Here is a 23,577-nt window from a genome sequence, read left to right on the forward strand (position 1 = left end):
GCTGGGAAGCCACTGTCCAACAGCATACAGTTATTCCAAGGCTAGCTGAAGCAGAAGAATTTGAATAATGGCTGGTATATGCAGAAACCAGAGCTCCAGTTCTATTAGGTAAAGGAAATGACAATCACTAGAAGTGGCAGTTGTGTCAATCTACAGAATAACTATATTACCACATTGCCCAACATAAATAAATAGGGCATTCTCTACTGACGTCCTGTTTACTTGTTCTAAAATGACACATGACACCAAAGATGTATTTATTTCATCTGCCTTCACCTACTTCTTACCTCACACTTTTCATATTGTCAGAATGTCAGGAAAGCATTTGTTGTCATTTTAAAAATATACGCTTATTGCTAAGGAGAGACAACATTGGAACGATGGAAAGAACATAGAATTTATCACCAAATAGCTTGGTTTGAGACTCAACTCTGCCAATATACTGTACAAATAAATGTTTTTAAGCTCTGGGTCTCAGAGCTTAAAATGATAATAATAAGAACAACAACATGGGATGTACTGAATTTTGAGGGAACTTGATATTTTACAAAATATTTTTACTTATTTTCTCATTATAATTATTGCAAGTATCTTAAAATATAATTTGCATTCATGGTTATTTCAAAATTATATTTGTTAGATATGCCATTGGATCTTGCTATTTAATGTGTTACTAAAAATTATGGTAGATATATTGCTATGTCACAATTTTAAAATATTTGACAACTATATTTTAATATAACTGATTTTTAAAATTATAGTACAACTTTATAACTAGTTTTTACAATTTAAGATCATAATTTTTTTTCTAAGAAAACGTCTATCAACTTCACCACATTGTCAAAATAGCCCATAGTACAAGAAAAAAAGTTTAGAAAAATCCAATTTAGATTCAGTTCATCAGTCAAGGCTCAGGCCTAATCAGTTCTGTCTTTCTTGTCCTTCTTGCTTTCTATTTATTCATAGATCTGAAAGTACATATAAGTACAGAAAGTGTGTACACATACACTGGAGTTCCACAGATTAGTAGTTAAATTCATTGGCTCTGAAATGAGACTTCCAGACTTTAATCTCAGTGCTGCTACTTATTAGACAAATTAATCTCTCTTACACCTCAGTTTTCTCGTCTATATAAAAAAGGAAATAAGAGTACCCCTACACTCTTTGTTTCACCATTAAATTAATTAACGTTTTGCAGAACACTTAATTCAGTGACTGGTACATAAACTAAAAATGAATATTGGCTAATTTTATTACTATTATTAGCATTAATATTATAGTACAGTGTCTTTCAGTATACATGGGGAACCCCCACAGATAACAAAATTTATAGTTGCTCAAGTCTCTTATATAAAATGGCATAGTATTTCATATAACTTTCTTAGTCTTCCTTTATACCTTAAGTTATCTCTAGATTACTTATAATACCTACTATAATGTAAATATTATATAAATAGCTGTTATATTATATTGTTTAGGGAAGTCAGTATTTACTATTTCCAGTACAGAAGGATTTTTGGGGGGGTGGTACTGAGGATTGCACTGAGGGGCACTTGACCACTGAGCCCCATAACCAGCCCTATTTTGTATTTTATTTAGAGACAGGGTCTCACTGAGTTGCCTAGTTCCTCGCTTTTGCTGAGGATGGCTTTGCACTTATGATCTGCTTGCCTCAGCCTCCCCAGCCGCTGGGATTACAGGCATGCACCGCTGTGCCTGGTCAGAACAAGTTTTAAAAATATTTTCAATCTTGGGGCTGGGGTTGTGGCTCAGTGGTAGAGTGCTTGCCTAGCACATGTGAGGCGCTGGGTCGATCCTCAGCACCACATAAAAATAAATAAATAAAATAAAGGTATTGTGTTTGACAACAACAACAACAAAAATTTTTTTTAAATTTTCAATCTTCAAAATTGAAATTTGAAACTTGAATTTGTGGTTGAATTTGTAAAGAGAGCCAACTATACTTTTATAAATGCATATGTATAAGCAAGCATTTATAACACATTTAATGGCCCTAACGTTTAAGATAAGAGTTGACGTAAAGAAAGAAGTAACCTGAAATAGTGCCTCTACTTTGCCACTTACGAGGCTCCTTGCCAGATCTAACTACTATGTTGAGAGATGTTAAAAATAAGGAGAGGAAATGACTCAGAGATTATGCTTGCTCACAACATTGGACAATGCAAGAAAAGTGGCAGTAGAATCAGAATGGTACCATCTAGTCACTGCAATACTGCAAACAAAGTCAATCATTATACACTTGCATATTTATAAATTATTTCATTTGTTTTACACAGAGAAAACAGTATTAATCTTTGCAGCATTTAGTGCTTTTTTACTTTCTTTTTTACTCCATTGTTTTAGGTTAAGCGCTAAGAATTGTTCCTGAAATGATGTCTCATTCAGAGAAGGCCTGTTCAGTCCTCCTCCAGGACAATGGGCAGCACAGAAAGTGTTCGATTTAATTAGTTGTGTATGTAGAAGAGACAGTCATCTGTTTCCATGGAGTCAAACACATCACTGACATACTTCTCCATGGAAACAGAGAAAGGAAAACAGAAAATGCTAAAGTGAATGAATTCACTGAGCAGTTGGTGAACAAAGATTCAAGAAAACAAAAATTCATCTATAGTACTATATGTCTAGTTTAGAAAAGAGAAATAGTACATATTTAGAGATCATCAAACATGTACTACATAAGAGGATGTTTAAAATATATTGCAATTTTAGTTACCATTTTAGTGCAAATACAAAAGTGCTGGGAAATGCCACAGAGCAAAAGTGTGACTGTATGTACACAGAAGACATAATGGAACAGTCCTTAGAAGATAAGCAGCAGTGTTTCCTCAATCAGTAATGAATCAGGAGTGCCTTAGACAGGATGACAGAAAACACAGGGAATCAATCTATCGATAAATTTATAAACTCAATACTGGCTTCACATCATAATTGCATTTTGGTTTTTAAGAATTTTTCTCTTTGGGGATATAAAATTATAGGAAAGTTTCAAGTTTTATAATGAAACACAGTAATTAATTTGTATGACTGAGCTGGTTAAAGTATTTTTAATCTGCATGTTTTGTTTTCTTTGAAGGTTATATTTTTCATTAAAATAATGAAGAATTCATTCTATATGGTTCTTTTTCTTGAGGCAGTCTCATTAAAAAAAATTTTCCCCCCATGGAATTTAGTGCCAAGCTGCCTCTGAATTCAATTTAATTCAACTCAATGCTCTTTCAGTCCTGGCCCTCAAGATAATTATAGATAACCAGGGAGGAAAGATACTTAAAAATGATTATACTATTTATTCAATTCTTCAACAAATATATTTCATGTGCCTTTGATATGTCAAGTACTTTGCTGTATTTTGTGGATAGAGTGGTGCATTAAACCGACCCAGTCTACTCTCATGGAGGCTACTAGCCTGTAAAAGGAAAAGGCATTAAAATAGCCATACACATAAATGTACAGTTATATAATATGAGACAATTTCTATGAAGGAAAACTACAGAGTGTCAAAAGAGAACATCATGAACAGATTTCACTGAGATTGGAGCAGATTTCTTTGAAGAAGTGACCACAGAGTAGAGACCTGTAGGGTAACTAAGAGTTAGACAGAGACCAGGAAAACAGCATGTCAAGTGAAAGCCATGAGATGGCAGGTTTGAGAAACTGAAAGAAAGCAAATTTCTCAGAAGAGAGTGGTGAAAAGTGAGGTTGGAGAGGAAAAGAGGTACATATAGCTTTTTAAATTTCATTATAAGCATAATGGGAAGCAATTAAAGAGTTTTGAGCACAAAAATGATATTACTGTACACCTTTTTTTTCAGTTCAAGTAGAAATGGAACATTTGGGAAAAATAACTCAAAAAAGGCAAAACAAAATTCTAGCATTTAAGGGTGTATACTTATAAGTGGTAAAACAAAAATATAATGATTACTATAAAAGTCAAAATAAAGGGTAGGGATACAGCTCAGTGGCAGAACACATGGTTAACATATGTAAGACTCTGAGTTTGATTCCCAGCAAAAGAAAGAGAGAAAAAGAGAGGTGGGAGGAAGAAGGGAGGGGAAAGAAGAAAAAAATTAATCAAGATAGTAAGTTACTCTACAGGGGAGGAGAGAATGCATTAGGGACTTTTGGAGGTACTGACAATGGAGATTTCTTGACAGTGGTGGTTACATGGGTGTTTGCTTTATATTCATGTAACAAATTTTTATCTATGTGTATATATCAAAATAGCACTATATGTTTTGTTTTCTTTTAATAAAAGAGTAGATTGAGGTGAAGAATTAGGGACACTGAATGCAGATGGCCTAAGAAGCTTGGTTTTGGCAGCAGATAATGATAATTGCCCTCCATCCATTCTCTAATTCTTCTTTTTAGGAACTGTGCACCCTCAGTTTTGGTTGGAAATGACACCATCTAGGAAATGACATTTTTAAGTTTCTTCTGTCCTAGGTGTGACCGTGTCTAACTCTGGCCCACCTTCTTTTTTTTTTTTTTTTTTTTGTATTCCACATTAAGTTTAATTAAAATGTGTAAAAGTATTAACAGATGCTAGAGTATTATTCACTCAACAGTATGTTTTACTGTTACATAGGACATTTAGTCAAGTGGAACACTATGATATCTGTCATTTAACAACAGGCTGCAATACATGAGTGTTAACACATAAACAAATATTCAGTTATAAAGACATATTGCCTACATAAGTTAAATATAGGTTAAAAAATGCACTGTAAACCTGGAATGATGGTCCATGCTTGTAATCCAAGCAAATTGGGAAGCTGAGTAATTTCAGAAATTTAAATTCAGCCTCAGCAACTTATTGTGGTTTCAGCAACTTAGCAAGACAGTCTCAAAATTTGAAAAAGTGGAGAGAGGGCTTAGGAATGTGGCTCAGTGTATAAAAATACCTAAACTTAAACTGAAATACAAAAAAAATTAAAGTTTAAAATATTACACTTGTGTGTTAAACATCAAAAATAGATTTCATATAATTCTTTTCTCAGTATTCAAAAGTGAAAATAGTAATTTTTGATTTAGAAAAACAATTATATTCTTTCAAAGATGAGGTTTCTTCACTATGCATATATGATATTTATGACTGATATTTCTACAAAATAACTTGATAATGCTTAATAAATTTAAGCAATATTTAAAGACAACTACTTGTTTTTTAAACTTAAATGAGTTCTGTATTTTACTCATCCTCATATACATCAAGGTGTAATATATAGATAATAACTTTACTATACTCTCACATTTATTATAAATGTTTCATTGTTATATAAGGCATACATTTTGGACAAAATCTGTTCAATGTTCACTACTAGTATGAGTTTTCAGATGTTCAATGAATTTAAAATTTAAATACATTTTGGAAATATTATTTAACTTTTTAGAGTTTCTGGGCACAATGAATTCTCCAAAAATAAGCAGTGTTTAAGAAACATGTAGCTACATTTTTTTTCCATTTGTATTTTCTCTCACCAGTATGTATCCATAGGTGCTGAGTATTGCTGAATAAATTTTAGAGGAATTGTCACATTGTCAATTTTCACATTTCAAAATTTTCTCTACGCTATGGTTATTGTGGTGAGGATTAAATGTTGTCCCTTTCTTAGAGTAATGGTACAATGGTCTCATTTGTAGAGCTTCTCTCCAGTGTGTTTTCTCTGATGCCTAGTAATATATGATATATAATTTAAAATGTTTCTACTTTCTCTACATTTAGATGTCTTCTTTCCAGAATAAGTAGCCTACTGGTGAAAAGAATTGATTTCTTATTAAAAGCTTTGCTGCATTATTTCAATTTGTAGGGGTTCTTTTCTGTATAAATTCTGTTGTTAATAAGGTTTAGTCTTTCTTTTTTTAATGCTTATTTTTTAGTTGTAGTTGGACACAATACCTTAATTTCACTTATTTATTTTTATGTGGTGCTGAGGATCGAACCCAGGATCTCAAATATGCAAGGCTAGCACTCTACCATGGAACCACAACCCCAGCCCCAAGGTTTAGTCTTTCTTTAAAAGTATCATTACTTTATTCACATTTCAAATTCACCAGGATGTCTTCTGCTATGGTGAAAAAAGTTTTATTTTTTATTAAAAGCTTTTCCACATTATTCACTTTTGTAGGGCTAATCTCCAGTGTGAGTTCTGTTGTGGCGAATAAGGCCTGTTTTATTGCTAAAAGCTTTGCCACATTCCTTATATTTGTAAGGTTTCTCTCCAGTGTAAATTCTTCAGTGGCAAATAAGGTGTAATATTTGAGTAAAAACTTTGTCACATACTTTGCATTTGTGAGGCTTCTCTCCAGTGTGAGTTCTGTTGTGGCAAATAAGGTGTGATATTTGACTGAATGCATTGCCACATTCTTTACATTTGTAAGGCTTCTCTCTAGTGTGAGTTCCTCTATGGCAAATAAAGCCTGATTTTTGAGTAAAAGCTTTGCCACATTCTTTACATTTGTAGGGCTTCTCTCCAGTGAGTTCTGCTGTGGTGAAGAAGGTCTATTTTTGACCAAAAGCTTTGCCACATTCTTTACATTTGTAGGGCATCTCTCCACTGTGATTTCTGCTCTGGCGAATAATGTTTGATGTGTCACCAAAAGCTTTGCCACATTCTGTACATTTGTAGGGCTTCTCTCCAATGTGAGTTCTTCTGTGGTAAATAAGGTGTGATTTTTGACCAAAAGGTTTGCCACAATCTTTACATTTGTAGGGCTTCTCTCCAGTGTGAGTTCTGATGTGGCAAGTAAGGTATGATTTTCAACAAAAATCTTTGCCACATTCTTTAAATTTGTAGGGCTTCTCTCCAGTGTGAGTTCTGCTGTGGCGAATAAGGTGTGATTTTTGACCAAAAGCTTTGCCACATTCTTTACATTTGTAGGGCTTCTCTCCAGTGTGAGTTCTGCTGTGGTGAATAAGGTCCAATTTTTGACCAAAAGCTTTGCCACATTCTTTACATTTGTAGGGCTTCTCTCCAGTGTGAGTTCTGCTGTGGTGAATAAGGTCCAATTTTTGACCAAAAGCTTTGCCACATTCTTTACATTTGTAGGGCTTCTCTCCAGTGTGAGTTCTGCTGTGCCAAATAAGGTGTGATTTTTGACCAAAAGCTTTGCCACATTCTTTACATTTGTAGGGCTTCTCTCCAGTGTGTGTTCTGCTGTGGCAAATAAGGTGTGATTTGTGACCAAAAGCTTTGTCACAATCTCTACATTTGTAGGGCTTCTCTCCAGTGTGAGTTCTGCTGTGGCGAATAAGGTGTGATTTTTGACCAAAAGGTTTGCCACATTCTTTACATTTGTAGGGCTTCTCTCCAGTGTGAGTTCTTCTGTGGTGAATAAGGTGTGATTTTTGACCAAAAGCTTTGCCACAATCTTTACATTTGTAGGGCTTCTCTCCAGTGTGAGTTCTGCTGTGCCAAATAAGGTTTGATTTTTGACCAAAAGCTTTGCCACATTCTTTACATTTGTAGGGCTTCTCTCCAGTGTGAGTTCTGCTGTGCCAAATAAGGTTTGATTTTTGACCAAAAGCTTTGCCACAATCTTTACATTTGTAGGGCTTCTCTCCAGTGTGCGTTCTGCTGTGGCGAATAAGGTTTGATTTTTGACCAAAAGCTTTGCCACAATCTTTACATTTGTAGGGCTTCTCTCCAGTGTGAGTTCTGCTGTGGCGAATAAGGTTTGATTTTTGACCAAAAGCTTTTCCACATTCTTTACATTTGTAGGGCTTCTCTCCATTGTGGGTTCCTCTGTGGTAAATAAGACCTTTTTTTTTACTAAAAGCTTTGCAACATTCTTTATATTCGTAGGGCTTCTCTCCAGTATACATTTTCTGGTGATGAACAAGGCCTGATTTTTTATATGATTTCTGGTGTTCACTCTCACTTGTAGTTTTCCATATTTTCTTTTGTGGTAAATAGGCAAGATCACAACTTCCATATTTTGCACTTATCACTTCATGTAATATATGTTTTAGGCCCTTTTCTGGTGAATATTCTTGGATATGATTAGGAGTCATGGCCAGGAAGGCCAAGTTTCTATAGTTCTCTAGCATCACATCTCTATATAAAATTTTCTGAGCAGGCTGAAGGCATTCCCACTCCTCTTCAGTAAAATCAATGGCTATATCCATAAATGTTAACAGTTCCATTTCCTGGCTCTCAGGGTTCTCAGTGTTCTCCCTATGGTTTGTTTTCAGATTCTGCATAGCACAGACACCTGGGCTCCGGATCCAGGACAGAAGCCTACAAAAAGATTGAAAAAATGGCGGGTTCCAGACTCCAAGGGAACAGAAGATTGTGGAAGCCCTCCCCCTCATCACTCTGGCCCACCTTCTTAATGACAAATTTCTCTCTTTCTCTCTTCCTGCAATCTGGGTTTTAACTACAAAGAGAAGATTTGCCTTGAATCCAGACATGGAAGTTAAATAGATGTTGAGAATGGCAGAGCCACGCCCAGCAGCATCCCTGGTTGATTCTGTGAAACAGTGACATATATCTACCCTAGAATGCCCATGTACTTTTGAACTATTATGAGAATGAAATATTATCCTTCTGACTTCTTTAAGTCACTATGTGGCAGTGTAGATATGTACTAATAACAGTTGTGAGGAAAAGTTGAAAGAGATGGCAATACTTAAAGTGGGATATAGGAATAGGAAAGAGATTATTAAATGGAAGAGACAATAGAGCATGCTTAAAATGTTGACATGAAGAATTTAAATAGAAGAAAGGGGAAAAAAGTTGAAACTACTGTAATCAGAAGTTTAAAAACTAGAGCAAATTTTGTGAGAAAATAGAAGGGGATAGAATACAGAGCTTGTGTGGAAGAACTGGCCTTTGAATGAAAGAGGGAAATTTATTCTATTTTAGCAGGAAGTAAGAAGAGGATGTATATGGATGTAGCACTATTTGTAGACATGCTAAAATATGAGGATTCCTACTCAATGTCTTCATTTTCTTTTAGGAAGCAAAAGGTATTATCTGAGAATGAAGAGAAAGGAAATTGGCAGTCATAGGCTTCAGCAGAGTGAGAAGGTACCGAATGTTTGCTATGGAGAAATGTAGCATGACGAGCATTAAGTTCTGAATATTTATTTGAAGAGGGGAATCATGAATTTGGGGCATTATGAGCAATAAGTGTTGAGTGCTTATTTGAAGTGGAGAATCATAAATTTGGTATGTTATGAATCTTCCAGCCAGGTTCAACTGCTTTGGGGTTGCCAGGAATAGATGGATTAGTTCTATCCAGAGTTGAGAGAGCAAAAGGAAGTAAAAAAGAGAATTTTTCCAAGAGGATTTTAATAACAGACCACAGAATCAGGACTGAATAGGAAGAAAGGTACAGACAGAAGCCAGTGGTCAAAACTAGAGATGATAATGGACTGGAAGTCTCAGTGAGGATGAGAAACTACTGTTCTCATTAGTAGATGACTGGAAGTAAAAGTGTTTTGGATGAATGGTGAAACATTCAAATGAGTGATTTGGAGGTTGTGGAAGATGTAAAATTCAGGGAGGGGCTGTGAATGTAGGTAGTTGAGGTAAAGCAGGGATGATGTCTCTGTAGAGGAAGAGAAATCTTCATAGAGTATGAGGTAAATAGTTCCGTTTTTAAAGGCCATTATCAGTTTGCTTAGTAAAAAAAGAAGGTAAGTTGGTAGAAGAAAGAAAAGAGGAGAAGAGGTAGATTGTGTAGAGAAAAGACAAAATTTATGGCACACTAGAGAGTAAAAGTAACTGCCAGCCTCACCAGAAGTTAGTATACACCTGTATAAACTACTGAAGAAAGTGGAAATGTATAATGAAAACAAATTCTGAAGGAATGAGTATGGAAGTTCAAGTAGTTTGGACTTGATTTTGCATAACAAACTATCAGTCATGATGTCATCAGACACTGATACCTACAAAGTTTACCAAAAATCTATTTCATCTATTCTTCTTGGGAGTTGTAAATTTATGATTTTTATAATTCTGGAAAATTCTTAGCTACACTGTCTTTAAATATTGCCTGTCCATCTTTCACTTTGTTCTCTCCTACTAGAATTTCTACACTTCTGTCTATCTATCCAAATAGATGAGAGGGATAACATTGAATCAATTTTAAATAATTAAAGTTTACTTACAAACATTAGCACTTTGTCAAGTCAGAATTAACTTTGTGTATACTGCACATTAAATCTTAAAAGATCATTCTCCACTGTCTCATTCTAGATGTTTTATAAAGATGAATTAATCCCCTTTCTAATTACATATATATTTTCTTGACTCTAATAACACCTACATACTATTACTTTTTAAGAGTATCTAGACTCTCTACCAAATACATGAAAATTTCTTGAATACTTTTCACTTAATCCTAATCTATATTTTTAAGTTTCAGAATTTAATTTCTTTGTTAACCAAGTCCTGGAATAAAATATAAATAATATGTTTCCATAAATAATATATTTACATCAAAATGCATCAGTACATTGCAAATTAAAGCTAAGATTAACCAACTCCCTTAGGACAAAAAATTGTTTTTACAGTTTCTGAATTTAAAGGGATTGCTTACCTATGATGAGCCTCTGAAGAGCACCCTTATCTCCATTCACTGCAGCAGCATGAACTTGTGATGCTGATGAGGAACCAGTAAAGAGTAAGTTCTCTGATCTGTTCATAGTCTTTTCAACAACCGGAGCAACCTATAACAATGATTCAGACAATGAATTCGTGCAGGAAATTATCTTTTCTTTTCTTTCTTTTTTTGGGGTATGTATGTGTGTGTGTGTGTGTGTGTGCTCGTTTTGGTAAAAAAACATCTCCTCTCCAAAACAGTTTAAAGCTGACCTGAACAAAGAAACTGAAATAAGGTGATGCTAATTTCACATGAACTTCAAGTGTATAATCTAACTGTATTTACCATCTTCTTTACTCTAAAAACCTTTAGCATTCTGGAGCTGGGGGTATACCTCAGTGGTAGAGCACCTGCCTGGCATGTGGCATGTGCAAGGCCCTAAGTTCAATCCCCATCACCACACACACACACACACACACACACGCGCGCGCACACACAAACTGAATATCCATTTATCAATATCAAATCAATACACTTTGTTTTCTCCCTTTAGGAAGTTTCCAACCAAATCGATGTTAAATTAGGTTGGATAAAAAGCAAGGAGACTCCAGTTTCAGCCTAGAAAGAGCAGTCCCTGCCAAATCTGGCTGTTTCCTGTACCCAGCCCTCAAATCAGTCTTAGTTCCCTCTAACTAACAAGGCTGGAGCGCAGCACTAGCAGAGTTAAGGCCAATGTCACCCAAACTTGTCAGTGGACACTTCTGTACCATTCAATGCTCATGTTGATGGGTGATAAAAAGAAGCCTAGGTTTTGGAATAGCATAAACATTATTGACCTAGTAAGTATGATCAAAGTCCTGGTCTGGGATAAATGATACAAAAAAAAAAAAAAAGGAAATGAAGACCTCCAAATATTACTGCTGAGATTTTTTTTTTAGTTTGATTTTGAAACAGCTGAAAATGGTTTCTTCCATACAGAGACAAGCTGTGTACTGATGTCTCTCAGAATTAATTATGTCTCCATCTCTAGCCTCAGTTTAAGTTTTTTTAAAAAATATACCATTCCTATGTCCAAGCCAAGGTACAAAAGGAGTAAAGGACAAGAAGCCCTTCATCTAGAGACCCATGATAGAACGCACTCTAGAAGCCAGTGGGTATGAGCATATTCGAGTTACATAGTTTGAGACTATGGGTCCACAGCAGTTTTTCTTCTATTACTGGGGCATCCATCTTGGGCAGCTTGAAGGTTGTTGGATATTCAGCTATTTGGGTGGTCTGGGCATGGATCAGCTCCATGGGAGAGGACTTCTTGGTTTCTTTGTAGTCCTGGATGACAAAACCTCCAGAATTATATTTCTGAAGGGAACTTGGTTCAAAATGGCTCCGTTTATCTGATGAATTTCTGTCCTTATCTCAACTTCCACGATCCATGGTGCTAGGATTTGGACCAAGTAAGGCTATAGAGGAACCATAAGTCAACCAGCCTCTGGGCCTCTGCTTAGGGGAAGAGTGAGAGGTGCTACTTGGGGCAGATTGGGCGGATGCAGGTTGCTTTTCTTTTGTTCTCTCTCCATTCTGCAGCTTTAGTTTGCAGTGTGCTTCTGCCCCTCAGAGGTACTTGGTCTTCTTGGTAGTAAGGCCCTTATGAGGTGTATAGCCAGCAACTCTTAGTCTTGCCTTTTGCTCAAAATGTTGAATGCTCTCCTGGGTGTTTTATGATTAGAGAATTTATGATGACACAAGTAGCTTTAGCCTTAACCTTGTCCATATTGTCAGTGATCCTTGAAAGGGTCATGGGGGCTGGTTTCTTTCCTCTTTCTCCTCCTTTTTTATTTTTGAGGGGGTGGGTACTGGGGATTGAACTCAGGACACTCAGCCACTAAGCCAAATCCCCAACTCTATTTTGAATTTTATTTAGAGACAGGGTTTCACTGAGTTGCGTATCACCTCACTGTTACTGAGGCTGTCTTTGAACTCCATCCTCCTGCCTCAGCCTCCTGTTTGCTGGAGTTACAGGCATGCACCACCGTGTCCAGCTCTTTCCTCCTTCCTAATGAGATGCTGATACTTGTACTCTGGAATCACTGTTTTCCAGGGGATGCTGCCCATGTCTGATGAAGAAGGAGTGATGGGTGCAGGGTCCTTGGGACATCATCAATGCTGAATATCCAGAGACACATCTGCATGGGCAGGGACACATTGTCTACAGGCCCACTAGGTCCAAGAGCCAAGAACAGAGACACTAGGCACTTGTGCTTGTCCTGAATCATTAAAAGACTGGGATCCATATGCTTTTCCTATGTATAATTCAGGGCTGAGACAATTCACAATAGCTAAACTGTGGCGCCAACCTAGATGCCCTTCAGTGGATGAATGGATTAAAAACTGTGGCATATATACCCAGTGGAATTTTACTCAGCAATAAAAGAGAATAAAATCATGGCATTTGCAGGTAAATGGGTGGAGTTGGAGAAGATAATGCTAAGTCAAGTTAGCCAATCCCCAAAAAACAAATGCCCAATGTTTTCTCTGATATAAGGAGGCTGACTCATAGTGGGGTAGGGAGGGGAAACAAGGGAGGAATAGATGAATTCTAGATAGGGAAGAGGGGAGGGAGGAGTGAAAAGGAGGAGGCAGGGGATTAGCAAGGATGGTGGAATGTGATGGACATCATTATCCAAAGTACATGTATGAAGACACGAATTGGGTGTCAACCTACTTTATATACAAACAGAGATATGAAAAATCGTGGTATATAGGTGTAATAAGAATTGTAATGTAAAAAAAACCCAAGTACATGTATAAAGACATGAATTGGCATGAACATACTTTATACAAAGATATAAAAAATTGTGCTCTATATGTGTAATAAGAATTGTAATACATTCTGCTGTCGTGTATTTAAAAAAATAAAATAAAAATTCAGGGCTGAGTCCCTGTCACCACAGTGAAATGACGTCATGACATGCTGTCAGGTGTTCATGAGGAACTTTGTCCAGGTGCTGCAAATTAGCAAAGCTTCCCAAGAAAGTCTGATCTGCTGCCTCCAAGCTGCCTGCGGCTCAAACTCTGGCGTTAAAGAGGATCCCAGGGACCACATCTCCCAAGAGGATGATGTGTGCAGCCCAGATCCAGCCATGGTGAGAGCGGCAGCAACACTAACTGCCCCTACCACCATCTAAAGAGCACAAGCTGGCAGGAAATTTTTCTGAAATCTGTCTCAACATTTTCAAGTGAGTATATTGTGGTTCACAAGAAATATTCAACTAAGATTAAAAATAACTACAGTCTTAGTCCTAGAATTACCATAATGTGGTAAATTAGGTGACTTCTACACAAATTGCTAATCTGTAAAATGAGAGGATTGGGGTTCTTCTCAGACCATTCTCAGGGACTGTCTGAGAAAAAGCAAAAACAAAACACCCAATAATTAACATTAGGCACAGGATTCAAAAGTCACAATGAAAAAAGAAATCACAGTGACTTCCAAGTTAATACAGGTAATGATCCCATATAATAATAAATGTTACAATTGATATAGGGAATCAAGCCAGAAAATGGGTATGACATAAATTTAATTGTCAAGTCAGAATTAACTAGATGTAAGCATTAAATTAAAACTACCTAGTTCTTTTCTTCATACCCACAAAAGGTGAAAAATGGTTTTTTCTCTCCTTAGTCCACTAGGACCTTAAGATCTTATTTTATGATTAACATATTTCATTAATGAAAATTGTCTGGCTGGTAGTCTCTTGTGGTTTTTAAAAAACTTCTGGAAGTGTATCAGTTATGTAGGAAAATAGTGAGTTCCCTATAAGAGTATTTAAACAGAGGCTGGACTATGTCAGAAATGTAGTTAAGGATTCAAGCAACTGAGAGAGAAGTAGAAAGAAGTAGGTATATCAATTATCTTAAATGTCCTTCCTAAACCTAAGATGCTCTATCAATGTTCCAAAATTAAACACCTACATGGATCAGGGTGGTAACAAGTATAAAAATGTAGGAGTCATGGGGTTCAGGCAGAACACATACATTTGTAAACCAAGTAGCCATTAATTAGCTCCAGTTAATTGTTGCCAGGAAGATAGGCCAAGTCCTCTTCTGATTTCACCATAAAACATGTCATTCTAATCTCTGTACTTCCTGTGGACCTGGACCTGGGGGTTTTTCTCCACAAACTCTGGGTTTGCTCCACAACTGATCAGCTAGTACTTGGCATTGATAAGTGCTATTTGTTCAAATAAGATAGTTTTAAAAATTATGGTATAGGTTAGCTTTTAAAGATTTTATGTTGTTATTTGAGTTAGCATGATGGCAGAAAATATAGAGGAAGTGGGTACTTGAGACAGTTTTAATTTTCAAGCATGTCTGTCATGTTGGAAGAACCACTGTCATATGCAGAATTATATTAAAGTCACTTGGAAAAAATCTACATAACACAGATGGAGATGGAAACATGATGGAAGAGCAGTTACTTTTGGGTTTTAGGCTTAGGTGTGTTTACAATAAGCAGCATCTCTTTAAATATCCTCAGCTCTCAGGATTTCTCGAAAATATGAAAAGTAAAAAGGATAGACTATGTTCATTTACTCAACAGACATTGCTTTGAACTCTCATTCCTCACTTGGATTTTAAGTGATTAGTTATAAAAGCCATAAGAGTTCTTTATGTACTTTGAAAAACAAATAAAAGTTAGCTTTCAGTTATATGTATTTATAAATTTCATCTCATAATTCTTAGCATTTAGAATTTACAGGTGTATGGTTGATACTTAGTACATGTTTGTTGAATTAAAAGTTACAGGCTGAGTACTAAGTCTAAAGAGTGAGAAGGATCAAAATTTAATTTCTTGGAGTAGTGAGTTCACGCAAATGAGTACCTGCTCTTTTTTATTTTCCCATTTCAACTACACATGGGCTCTGTCAGAGAGGGAGGTGAGTGGCTAGTGGTAAGAGCACTGCCCTAGCAGTCAGGAGATCTAAGTGAAAGTCTTGGCTCTGCCACTGTCTAATTTTGTCATCCTGGAAAAGCCATTCTTTTAGGGTACTTTTTAGCATGAATTTTTTTTTTTTTTTTTTTTTTTTTTTTTTTTTGCGCTAGTGTTCTTTTGTAAACCATTTTTTTTTAATAACCGAAAATCAAAACCACTTACTTAAAGTGCCATAAAATGCAAGGGCATCATTAACTAATTATAAAACATGCCAGTGTAATAAATGGTGTAATAATTATAACGGTACAAAACGAGTGGTGCTGTAGTCTCACACAAAAAGAAATTCTGATTAGGAGGACTAAAAGATCCGTTCGTTGTTGACATGTCAGAGATGACAAATGTCAGAGATGATGACATTTGAGATGGAATTACAGAAAGAGAAGGGGGTAAGCCCATTTCAGGCAGCAGGAAACTGGAGCAAAGGCAGGGGAGAACCACAAAACACTGTCTTCTTGGTGCTTCATGGTTATTCAGTGGCTATCCTTCAGAGCTGGAGGACCGGTTTACACAAGGTGCTGGGGACTACCGGGGCCAGGTTAACATCCTTGACTGCTTGGCTAAGGAATTTCGTAATTATTCTGTATGAGTCATCCAGGTGTTAGAAGCAATCAATCTGTCACTGAGCTTTACAGTTTACAACGTGCTTTCCTGTCCCTTACCAGATCGATTCCTCACATGAGCCCTCAGAAACAATAAGGAATAGTCACTGGCTCCTAGTTCATAACGGAGGATTTAGTGCAGAAGAAGAGGAAGCAGGCAAGGAGGCTAGTGATAAAGGCTCAAGGCCACACAACTCAGGAGGCCAAGGGTCTGCGGCAGCGGTCAGGGCGGTGCACAGCGATCAATCTGAGCTTCCCCAGCCAGGCCCCTTCCTACTCACCCTGGCCTCCTCCAGGACTGACGTCCGGGGGGCGGCTCTAGGAGGCACGACTCTCACGGGGCCGTCCCTCTCGCCAGGCCAGGACACTACACCGCAGGGTCAGACCCCAAGGCGCTGAAGCGGGAGAGCCTCAGAAGGCCGCCCGAGGGGCTCGACCACACAGCCTTCTGGGAGCTGTAGTTCCTATCCTGAGAAACTAGGAGACACACCACCCTCCGCCCTTTCAATCCCACAGGGCCCCGCGCGCAGAGGGCTCGGTGGGACTAGGCCGAGGGCCTACTGGGAAAGGGAGTTCCAGATGTCCGATGACTTGCTCGGCGAGGGAAGCGCAGGACTACATTTCCCGACGTGCCCCGGGGTAGACAGGACCCGGAAGTGAGGGCGTGCGAGGCCTCTCTGGAAGTTGTCCCGGGTGTTCGCCGCTGGAGCTCCGGGTCGAGAGGACGAGGTGCAGCGCCGGGAAAATCCTCTACTGCTGCTGGCTCCCGGAGCCCAGCCCTTTCCTAACCCAGCCCAGCCCAGCCCAGCCCAGCCCACTCCCAGCCGCCAACGCCCGTCCCTGCTGCGGACCCCAGCGTTACCATGAATCCTGCCGTCTTCCTATCTTTACCCGACGTCAGATGCTCCTTGCTGCTCCTGGTGAGTGAGTGGGGGAATGACAGACCTTTCGGCCAACTCTGGGACGCCTCCCGCCCTCGCCGAGGGGGCACCACTGCTGACCCTGCATTCCTGTCTTTCTCCGATGACCAGGAGTGCACTCTCCTCTGCTGCCTTCACTTTCTCCATTTGTCTGTTGGCTCCCTAGGCCTGGGGTCCTGGAGGCCTGAGGAACCGCGGTCGGGGTTGGGACCTGTAAACAAGAGAATTAGTTCTTGAGGAGTGGTACATGGGAGGGTTACCATGAGGAGCTCCCCTTTACCGCCGGGCTGCAGGGCTTGTTTCAGTTTTGAGGGTGTGTGGACCTGGTGGAAGCCTCAGTGCAAAAGGACGGAGGATAGAACCTAGTGTATTTCCCCCCCCCTCCCCCTTCTCCATTTGGGAAGGCTGTGAAGCCGACAGGTGCTGGGGTCGTGCAGATCTCACTCTAGAGCCCTGAAACGGTGCCCAGGTTGGCAGAACCCTCTGTTGTGGCTTCATGGGATTGGTTGGGAACCCGGAACTGGAAACTGGTTTGGTGTCTACTGGGGAATAAAGGTTTGCAAATATGGAGAATGTGATTATCTAACAGGCTCAACTCAAGGCCTCCTTCAGATCTTTACAACCTCCCACTGAAGCATATTTCTTTTCTCTCTTGTCTTGAGACCAGGTCTTCTGCAAACACATGCATTCATTAACTTTCTAACCTGCTCAGTGTCATCCCATTCTATAAAGGAATCTTTCCCTAGTTCCTCTGACTCCAAAGTACATTTGATTGTGTAACCTAAGTGTCCTAGGATTTAGGTAAAATTCAGACAAAAGTGAAGGGCCAACTCAATGTGACAAAATGATGGGTATTTAATTGGGTAGTTATTATAGTACAATATTTCAAACTACTTTAATTGTAGTTTTTAGAAATTTAAAATTTAAAATGAAAATTATTGAGTATAAACCACTTTCTTCACAATCTAAGGGACATAGTTAAGTAACCCACAGGAACTGGGGATTGAACTCAGGAGCTCTCATATGCTAGGCAAGTGCTGTACTATTGAGTTAAATCCATAGCCTTAGAAACAGGTTTTCTTAACTTACATTGCTTACTCCATCTTATCACCTTAAAGATTTACTATTTGTATTTGAAATAGTTTTCTTTTTCTTTGTGACTTGTAAGCCATGTTTAAAAGCCATATATGGATACTACTAGGTCCCTTTCAGATAAAGCACTATAAAAAACTAGATGAAATGGCAAAATACTTTTTTAAAAATATATTTTTAGTTGTTGATGCACCTTTATTTTATTTATATGCAGTGCTAAGAATCGAACCCAGTGCCTCACACACTTTAGGCAAGCACTCTACCACCCAGCTACAACCCCAGCCCTGGCAAAATACTTTTGAGAACTCAACACTGTATATTAACATGGTAATATTAAATGATGGTACATCTTTCTTTCTTTCTTTCTTTTTTTTTTTTTGTACCAGGGATTGAATCAGGGCCCTCGACCACTGAGCCACAATCCCCAGCCCTATTTTGTATTTTATTTAGAGACAGAGTCTCACTGAGTTGCTTAGCGCCTCACCATTGCTGAGGCTGGCTTTGAACACATGGTCCTTCTGGAGGCCTCAGCCTCCCTAGCTGTTGGGATTACAGCAAGTAGCTATCTTTTGATGATCTCAAGAACATCTTAGAACATACTGCTTTATGCCTGAAAATCCTTTCTGGATAGATAACTGAATACAAAAGTTCAATGTGATAACTATTTTCTGTGCTTTGATGTATGTTAAAATATATTCATTCAACCCTTTCTACTTATTTTTGTTTCTGAGATAGGTTTATTCAGGGTTGAAAGTGATCATCTTCAGCTTTATTCTTTGTATTGTTCTTTCTGCATTGATTGTGTACAAGAGTTTTGGAAATAAGGCTACATTGGAATGAAATTGGATCATATATCCTAAGTAACCTCTTCTATGGTTCAAAGTAGCAATAAGATATACCAGCTAAATGATGATATATCTTACTGCTACTTTTCATAAGTATACAACAATGAATGATTTCTGTATAGAGAAGAATATTCTCTGTAGTGCTTTATTATTATTTAATGATTTTTAAAAATATACTGTGATTCTTTATTCCTTCTAGAAATGTTGCAACAATACAATTATTAGAGACCTATTTCTCCTTAAGGAACTAGATACTAATCTTTTTCTTATCTATAAAATGACTTAAAATTGTCTTATAAATTATTTTAAAGTTCCTGAAAAGTACAAAGGACAAAAATCTTAAGACATTGGAAAGAAAAGTTGAAACATTGAATACGAAACCTACATCAGATACACTTTCCTCAAATAATATTCTTTGGTTGTACAGCTAAGTTAAATGAAAAAGAATTTATTTAGAAATAACTCATGCTTTTCCTAGAAAACCTACCAACCCTGTTAAGTATATAAAGGAACAGTTTTTTCCAAATAAAATCTCGATTTAATTAAATTTTAGTTAGCATTTTGTATACCTTTTTAAGCAAATGTAGCAGATATTTTAGAGAATACTTGTAAAAGTTAATGGGCTGGAAAATAAAGCCCCAGAAAAGACTTAATAAACCAGAATTACAAGTCATACTAGATTTAGTTTGAACACAGTCGTTTACCTACTTTAATAATTTCATACTACTTAACAAATGTTTATAAAATGTCTATCTAATCACAACTCTAATTACCTGATGATTCTGTCAAATTATGGAACCTGCTTAGTCAGTGTTAACCTGTTTAATAAATATATTCTTTATCTTACCCAATGTACTTTTTTAAACATTCTCCAACTACCCCTCAGGTCATTTTTTTTTTCCTGTATTTCCTGCTGTAAATAGCCGTATATTCTCTTTCCACAGTTTTTTTCAGGCATTTTATGCATCAGCTCTAAAGAGCTAGATCTACTTAAGTTAGTAACATTTGTACAATAACAGCTGAAGCACAACCTAAGCTTCAGGAGGCAAGTAACTATCTTTTTGCTGATCTCAAAAACATCTTAGAATACACCACTTTATGCCTGAAAATCCTCTCTGGATAGATAACTGAATACAAAAGTTCAATGTGATAACTATTTTCTGTGCTTTAATGTATGTTAAAATATATTCATTCAACCTTTTCTACTTATTTTTGTTTCTGAGATAGGTTTATTCAGGGTTGAAAGTGATCATCTTCAGCTTTATTCTTTGTATTGTTCTTTCTGCATTGATTGTGTACAAGAGTTTTGGAAATAAGGCTAAATTGGAATGAAGTTGCATCATATATCCTAAGTAATCTCTTCTGTGGTTCAAAGACTTTTAGCACTCTGCTCCAGTTGCTTTATTGAAGATGTTTTCTCAATTTCTTGATAAATGTGTTTATATATAGTAGTCCTAATTGCTCATGCCTGAATGCTTAAGACTTACCATTGTTGCTCCTGGTTTGTTCAGTGCGCATAGGGAGCTGGGAGAAGTTGTTTAGTTTAGGAAATTAAGTGAATTAGAGAGCTAAGTAAACATTTATTTAATTAAAATTCTGTAAGTATCTTAAAAATAAATACAGTAGAACTCAAAAGTTGTCATTTTTTAACCATTAATGCCAATAAGTACAGTTTCCAATCTTCAAGAAAAGTATTTCAGGGGGCATGTAGTTCATTTTATAACTAAGTGGGTTATTTATCCTGCTGATATAATTTCCTTCATAACAGTGGCTTATAATACCTGACTTAGGATCACCTGGGACAATTTTAATGAAATAATATCAGGGTGGAGCTCAGTGGTAGAATGTGTTCAGTTTCTAGCACTGAAAAACAAAGCTGAAAATATCATGGCCCTACACCAGATCAGTTATATCTGTGGGACCCAGGCATTAATTGTTGAGAGAAAATTCCCTGTAATATCATTACCACATTTTGAAAAATTAATCAAATATTTTGTTAGTGTTTGGATTTTCCTGATTATGTCCATTTTTTAAAAAAAGTTTTTTTTAGTTGTCAGTGGACATTTATTTTATTTATTGATATGTGGTGCTGAGAATTGAACCCAGTGCCTCACACATGCTAGTAAAGCGCTCTGCCACTGAGCCACCACTCCAGCCCAGATTATGTCCATTTTTTAAAAAACAGACTGAGCAGGGATGGGGTTATGGCTCAGTGGTAGAGCGCCCGCCTAGCATGTGTGAGGTGCTGGGTTTGAATCTCAGCATCACATATAAATAAATAAAAAATAAAGATATTTACTGTCTACCTACAACTAAAAAAATAAATTTAAAAAAAAAAAAAAAAACAGACTGACCAAACCAGGGGCCATATAAGGTGTATACATTCTAATTGATTGATGTCTCTCTTATGAAACATTTTTTTTTTTTTTGGTGTTAAAAATTGAACCAGGGGCCTCGCACATGCTAACCATGAACTGTACCAAGCTATACCCCCATGCCAAAGTTTTAAATTTATAGGATCTCTCTCCATCTCATCTTTTTTCCTTATAAATTTCTTTAGGAAACAGTCCTGTAGAATTTCTCACATTATGGGTATTACTGATAGTCCTTGTGGTTTGGATTTTTGTTTTTCTGTTCCTTATGTTTGCTATAAATTTATAATTCAGTTCAAGTAATTTTAACCAATATATATGGTTAAGCTCATATATATGGTTAAGTTCATTTGTTTTATTTATTTTTCAATTTTTAGTTTTTTAACATTTATAATCATGTGAATCTACTGCTTTCAGATTAAATGCAAAGGCAAATATGAGAATCTTGTCATCTTTTATTAAACCAGATCTTAGATTTGCAGTAACTTAAGTAATTTCACACTTCTCTCTAAAATCTATTTTGCTTAGGAAATAAGTTGTTTTTCATAAGAGATGCTATTTATGTTAACCTATTGTTGGTCTATTATTGTTAATTTGATAACAAATATGCTTTTTAAATTTCCAAAAAATTAATAAAATTTACTGCTTCCAAAGCAAAAAGTAAATGTATAGTTTATGGAACTTTGTACGTGTTGTTGATATTATGAAATCCTACATATAGGGATTAGGCCATTTTGTGATCTTGCCAACAATGTAAGTTTTTCTGTATCCTTAGCAAGGTATGATGTGGGTCTGATAGGTGGGAATTGGTATATCAATGTCTTTTAATTTGCTCCTTTTTAATATGAGTGTGATTGAGTTTTTTTTAATTTAAATGTCATTTGTGTATTTTTAATGTGAAGTATCTTCCTACCTTTGAGATTGTTGGTCTTCTGTTTCTGTATGCTGCACACACACACTGAAAGAGACAGTAGCCCTTTATATTATTGTTATTTGAATCTATGATGTACTCAATGTTGAGAGACACTGGAATGGACTACCCTGTCTGAATTAAGTAATGTGTCTAATGAGTTAAAATTTATAAAAGCCTTGGAGAATGTGTCTCATTTCACAGTACTGAAAACATTTCCTAAACTGTAAATCATGGTTTTCAAAGAGCTTTATAATAGTTCACCCTATAGATGCACTATAATTTACCATCTTTTATTAAAGATGTTTGGATTGTTGGTTATTTCTGTTTTTTTTCAGTGTTATAGAAAATGTATAAAAGAAAAACATACAATGATGATGTTCACTGCGAATCTCCAAATATATCATTGGGATACTTTTAAAATTATATTTATTGAGTCACATGTGATATTTTTTGTTTGGAGTTTCTGATACATGGTACCAAATTGCTCTACTGGAAAGTTGTACCTATGTGAATTTCTGCCAACAGTGCCACTTCCTCACATTCTAATCAACAGGGAGTGCTTTTATAGTCTGCCAATTTAGTATACCGAAAGATGATATATAATTTCTATTTACATTTATTATAACCAGAATTGAATTTTTGCACATTTATTGAGACTCTGTGTTTCTGTGAGGGAGGGCAGGGAGAGGGAGAGAGAGAGTGTGTGTATGTGTGTGTAACTTGTTCATGTTATTTGTCCTCTTTTCCAAAAATCAGTTACTCCTCCTTCCTCCATTAACTCAGAATAAATGTAGTCAGAAGATAAACTTTAAGAATAATGGAAGGTTTTATTCCTTTGTTCATTAGTGTCCCTTAAAGAGGTAGCACTATGCAAAGAAATATCAGGACATCTATGTGCAAGTTCCAAACTCTTCCGTTTAACACAGTAGCCTTAGATAAATTATCTAACTTGAATTTGTAGTCATAAGGTAAGCACATTGGATTTGATGATTCAGTAATTCTTTATATACTCTGCTTGTTTTCAAAAAGGGTATTCCTCTGATTTTCTCTATTTTCAAAAAGGGTATTCCTCTGATTTCCTCTAAGTTGTAGACTTCCTTAAGTTTGAATACTTCCTTAAAATTTTTTGCTTTTTCACAAGTTATAGCACTGTGCCACTCACCCTGTTGTACATATAAAGGGAAGTGTGCTTTGGTTACAGCTTTTCTGATATTGATCACTGCTGTGCTCTGTTTCATCTAGCCAAGGAAATGATTACAAAGTTTGATTTTTAATAGCAT

At 36.7% G+C, this 23,577-nt stretch overlaps 2 protein-coding genes and 1 pseudogene across 5 annotated transcripts in view; 1 reads left to right on the forward strand and 2 right to left on the reverse strand.

Moving 5' to 3' along the window:
* Positions 1 to 16,811, reverse strand: part of Invs (inversin) — a 163,665-nt gene extending 146,854 nt beyond the window's left edge. For all 4 annotated transcript variants that reach the window (XR_006854587.2, XM_046457231.2, XM_046457232.2 and 1 more), the window contains exons 1-2: positions 16,437 to 16,811; positions 10,564 to 10,693 (exon numbers count right to left, since the gene is read on the reverse strand). Coding sequence is in view for 3 of the 4 variants with exons in the window: in XM_046457231.2 (XP_046313187.1) it covers positions 10,564 to 10,669 (106 nt within the window). In the remaining variant the exon portion in view is untranslated. The remainder of the gene's footprint in view (positions 1 to 10,563; positions 10,694 to 16,436) is intronic.
* LOC131424047 (putative monooxygenase p33MONOX) lies at positions 10,766 to 16,425 on the reverse strand (annotated as a pseudogene).
* A 133-nt stretch (positions 16,812 to 16,944) lies between the features above and the next one.
* Erp44 (endoplasmic reticulum protein 44) overlaps positions 16,945 to 23,577 on the forward strand; it is a 79,699-nt gene continuing 73,066 nt past the window's right edge. Inside the window, exon 1 of the mRNA XM_046457236.2 lies at positions 16,945 to 17,075. Within this exon, the coding sequence (XP_046313192.1) occupies positions 17,019 to 17,075 (57 nt within the window). The 5' untranslated portion in view covers positions 16,945 to 17,018. The remainder of the gene's footprint in view (positions 17,076 to 23,577) is intronic.

This window comes from Marmota monax, unplaced genomic scaffold, assembly GCF_021218885.2.
Source record: "Marmota monax isolate L192 unplaced genomic scaffold, Marmota_monax_Labrador192_F-V1.1 WCK01_AAM20220418_F8-fsc00069, whole genome shotgun sequence".
In the NCBI taxonomy this organism is placed as follows: Eukaryota; Metazoa; Chordata; class Mammalia; order Rodentia; family Sciuridae; genus Marmota; species Marmota monax.